The following is a 5362-nucleotide window of genomic DNA, read 5'->3' on the forward strand; positions in this document are numbered from 1 at the left end:
CAGAAGAGACGACCTTCCCCTCGAAGGCGTAAGTCACAACAAGCCCTTCATATCACTATCAAATGCGGGGACAAAGTGGTATCTTGAGTGCTGGTTGATGGAGGGTCAGGAGTCAACATTTGTCCTCTTTCTACTTTACGGGAGTTGAGAATCCATTTGAGGGAAGTCAAGGAAAGCCATGTATGGGTAAGGTCCTTTGATGGTTTGCATAAGGATGTTATTAGAGAAGTTTATTTGGATTTGTAGATCGGGCTGGTTGAATTTCCCATATTTTTTCAAGCAATGGATATCTCCTCTTCATACAACATGCTGCTGGGAAGGCCCTGGATACACATGGCAGGGGCTGTCCCATCTACTCTGCACCAATTCATGAAATTTGAGTGGGCATATCAGGAGATCGTGGTCATTAGCGAGTGGGGTCACTACACTTATTTGAAGCATGTTGTTCCATTTATTGAAGGGTTAGACGGATTTTCTTTCCATGTAGTGGAAATCATGCAGACCACCGAAATGGAAGAGACTGAACAAAACTTGGAAATGCAGTTTCCGTATAGATCCAAGATGGCTATGAGGGAGATGATGAAATATGGATATAGACCAAGAACAAGGTTGGGATCCAAGTTGGACAGGATCACAAAGCCAATTGAACCTAATGGGCAGAAAGGAAGGGTCGGCATAAGATATCAGCCTCCGATGGGGAAAGCTTATACTGGTAGCTCCGGGAAAAAGGTTTTTGTGCCAGAGCATGTTTCAAGTCCATGTCAGAGTTCAGTAACAGAAGATGATATCATCAATGAGATGAGAAAGCTGTTCCTGAATATGATTGAAGAATGATGTGAAGGGACTAACATCAAGACACCGACCATCAGGGATGCTGAACCAGGGGAAGAGCTGTGGAATTGGACCACCCGTCCATCTATGGTTCGCCGAAAGACTTGGTAGTATGGAACTGTAAAAGTTTCCTTTCCATCTATGGATGCTAACAGGAGATCTGTTATGCCCCAAACCTGGAGAGGCGTGGCTGGCACCCGGTGCCATGCTGGCCCGAGCGAACCATTCTGTAACTCATGACCATTCGACCAAAACTAGAACATACATAGGTCGAGTTGGTTGAACTCATTCCTTTTGTAACTACCATGGGCCAACATGGCCATAACTCATAATGTATAAGTGTAAGTGGGAAAATACTGTATCACTGAATTATTTTTCTTAAAACATGAATACATATGGGCCGTCAAGGCCTCTGACATACTGTACAAAATGAACCTCTGTCTACAAAGCCTCTAAGAGTATTTGACATTAAATGGGACAGGGTACTGGCCAACCCATAAGTCTGTAGCAAAACCCTGACACGATGATTCATAGACTCAGCTGCACTCCGAATGGGGTGGAGTTTTACCGATTCTTCGCTGGATGCCAATCTCGTCTACTATGAGGGCTCGTCAAATTGATTATCTATACCTGCAGGCATGAATGCAACTTCCCCAATAAAAGGACATCAGTACGAATAATGTACTGAGTATGTAAGGCGGGACTAAAATATAACAGTAAGTCAACATTAATTAAAGACATATAAGAGTCAACCTGAATCTCTGAAGTGCCACCGTATATGCATACTTATTGTACTTACATATATAATGCTTCTCTGAGACTATTTCAATTATTCATATCGTATGATGCATGACTGCCCAACAGATCAGTGGTAACTGCCCGACCGGCCGTAGCACGGTGGTAAATGCATGACTGTCCGACAGATCGTATCTCGGTGGTAAATGTATAATTGCCCGATCGGCCATAGCTTCGTGGTAAATGAATATGCATGTCTGCCCAACCGACGATAAATAATAATACATAACTGCCCAACCGGTGGTAACTGCCCGACCGGCCGTAGCACGATGGTAAATGCATGAAGATGCAGGTATCACTATATTAAAAATATTAACATCTTTATCGTACGCCTCAATATAGACTTAGCAACATAATTAAACATACTTGAATATAACTTTACAGGAATGAATAACATGGACAACCTATACTGCTAAGAGTAGAACTACTTATGGAATAGCATTACGTTTACGTATCGTTACTTGGATCATGCCAAAAGAAAGAAGGGATAGCCTTAACATACTTGGAGTAGGAGAAAAATCCGTATGATATTTTTGGAAGAGGTTGCACCGTACTCCTTTAGAATCGCAAAATCTCACGTTGATTATGTGCAAATAATTTTCGTTGGAATTGTTTGATTGCAAGACATTTTGTTGAAAACTTTGTAAGAATCTCTAACGCCTGATTGTGGTGTACTGTAAGGAATTTTGTAGGAATTTGTAAGCATTTACGTTGCTAATGTGCAAAGCTCACATATGAATTGTAGTGTCATTGTAGTTAATGTGCAAAAACTAATGTTCAAAGCTCACGTTTGTAGGAATTTGGTAAGAAATCATATCTGGTGGTAGGGTTGTTTGTATTGAAGTGTCTCATAATTGAAGTGTCTTATAACTAGCATTTTAGGTTGCCACCTAATCAAAATGACTAAGAGTCATTTGCTCAAGATGTGGCTTGCTGCCATGTGGGGGTGAGGGTGGGAAATGTTAATCTTTATCCACTTATTAGGTAATTAGGTAGTGTCTCGATACCTGGTAATTACCCAATTACCCGCATAACTAAGAATTGTCTCCAATTACTTAAAATACTACCCACTTTTAATACACTTTATATATACCCTACTATCGTGGTCATGTGGTACCATATAAAATCAATACATACACTATTATTTTTATTAAAGTATCTATGTAAAAAAAATACATATATTTTCTCAACTTATAATTTTTCTAATCTCATATAAAGAGTAAAAATTCTCGTACGCTTAATTCTTAAAATGGTAAAAGATAACCTTCTTTTCTTGTGAAAAAATAATTTCTATCTTTACAACAAAGAAAATCTCATAAACTTTCTTATTTTATGTGTATAATTTACTATATTCGAAAATAGTAATAATAGTAACTATCCAAAATTATACTTATAAAACTTTTACTAAAATACTTCACTTAAAAGAAAATACCACATTAACCTAATATCTAACGGTATCAAGGTTGTAAACTTACAGGGTCTCATAATAATAATGTCTTAAACCCTCTATAACCTCCTAATAGACATAATCCCTTCGAACTCATGTGGATTTACTACGGCACATCCTAATACTAAGGTACGGGATGTAACAAGATCGAACAGCTAGAGAGTCAGAAAAAGCCCAACCTTGAAGAAACAGAAGTGGTCAACCTCAAAAATGAAGAAGACTTGAAAGAAACCAGAATCATCATTCATCTAGAAGCCGAGCAGAAGGAAAAGCTGATTGAGCTCCTCCGACAATACATCGATGTATTCGCATAGTCATATGATGACATGCCAGGATTAATTACTGACATTGTCCACGTCGACTGCCCACCGATCCTACCAGACCGCCGGTGAAGCATAAGCCCAGAAAATTTAAGCCCGATTTGAGTTTGAGGATAAATGAGGAAGTAACCAACCAGATAGAGGCAAATGTGGTAAGGGTCACCAATTATCCCAGCTGGTTGGAAACTATCATCCTAGTACCCAAGAAAGACAGAAAGATCAAGATATGTGTGGATTACCGAGATCTCGATAAAGCTGGTCCAAAGGACGACTTCCCTTTACCAAATATCCACATCCTTATCGACAACTGCACGAAGCATGAACTGCAGTCGTTTGTGGATTGTTTCGTTGGGTACCACCAAATCTTGATGCACGAGGAAGAAGCAGAAAAGACAGCCTTCACCACACCTTGGGGAGTTTATTGCTATAGAGTCATACCGTTTGGTCTCAAGAATGTGGGTGCCACCTACATAAGGGCCATGCCGACCCTTTTTCACGACATGATTCATAAGGAGATTGAAGTATATGTGGATGATGTCATCATCAAGTCTCGAAAGAGTTTAGAGCACTTGGATGATTTGAGGAAATTTTTCAAATGCCTGTGAAGGTACAGTTTGAAATTAAATCCGGCAAAGTACGCATTCGGAGTCCCTTCTGGAAAACTATTGGGCTTCATCGTAAGCAGGAAAAGGATAGAACTGGACCCATCAAAAATCAAGACAATTTAGGAACTGCCACCACCAAAGAGTAAGAAAGATGTGATGAGTTTCCTTGGTAGACTAAATTATATCAGTCACTTCATAGCCCAGTCTACGGTAATCTGTGAACCCATTTTTAAGTTGCTGAAAAAGGATGCTGCCATAAAATGGACAAAAAAGTGCTAGAAATCCTTCGACAGAATCAAGGAGTACCTATCAAATCCACCAGTGCTGGTTCCCCCTGAGCCCGAGAAGCCATTGTTATTATATCTGTCAGTCTTGGATAACGCCTTCGGCTGTGTGTTGGGACAACATGACGAAACTGGACAAAAGGAGCAGGCAATCTACTACTTAAGTAAGTTCACGCCAAGCGAGGCCAAATATACTTTGATAGAACGCACTTGTTGTGCTCTGACTTGGATCGCCCAGAGCCCAGAAACTAAGGCATTACATGTCAGCATACACGACGCATCTGATATCTCGACTCGACCCGCTCAAGTACATCTTCCAGAAGCCGATGCCGACCGGAAAGCTCGCTAAATGGAAAATTCTCCTCAGCGAATTTGACATTGTGTACATAACTCATAAGGCTATCAAGGGGCAAGCTTTAACTGACCACCACGCGGAGAATCTGGTGGATGGGGATTACGAGTCACTCACTACATATTTTCCTAATGAAGAAGTATTATTTGCTGGGGAAGATATTGCAGAATCATACCCTGGATGGAGAATGTTTTTAGATGGAGTAGCAAACTTTAAAGGAGTCGGAATTGAGGTAGTCCTAATTTCGGAATTCGGACAACACTATCCAGCATCGGCAAATATAAGATTACCTTGTAACCATAATATGGACGAATACGAAGCATGCATCCTTGGGATCAGAATGGCAGTCGAGATGAACGTCAAAGAACTTTTGGTCATAGGGGACTCCGATCTATTGATACACCAGGTTGAAGAGGAATGGTCCACCAAAAATGTCAAGATCCTTCTGTACCCGCACTCTGTGAAAGAGATGCAAGAAGTTCACGAAGATTGATTTCAAGCACGTCCCCAGGATTCAGAACGAGTTCGTCAACGCCCTTGCAACTCTTTCATCCATGATTCAGCATCCAGACAAGAACTACATCGACCTTATCGGGGTAGAAGGGCTTAGCAATTTAATTATATTTTGGTTATTTGTTTAAAAAGCATACTTATCTTATCTCTAGTTTTTGTACCCTCATTGTTATATCTGTCGTCCTTGGTTATTTTCTGTGATTTCATGCAATTAA

At 40.4% G+C, this 5362-nt stretch overlaps 1 protein-coding gene across 1 annotated transcript; it reads left to right on the plus strand.

Moving 5' to 3' along the window:
• The first annotated feature begins 4608 nt into the window (after positions 1-4608).
• LOC138897545 (uncharacterized) lies at positions 4609-5127 on the plus strand. Its single transcript, XM_070183525.1, has one exon. The coding sequence runs from the start codon at positions 4609-4611 to the stop codon at positions 5125-5127; it is 519 nt and encodes a 172-aa protein (XP_070039626.1).
• Positions 5128-5362: the final 235 nt, after the last annotated feature.

The sequence above is a fragment of the Nicotiana tomentosiformis genome, chromosome 8 (assembly GCF_000390325.3).
Source record: "Nicotiana tomentosiformis chromosome 8, ASM39032v3, whole genome shotgun sequence".
NCBI lineage: Eukaryota > Viridiplantae > Streptophyta > Magnoliopsida > Solanales > Solanaceae > Nicotiana > Nicotiana tomentosiformis.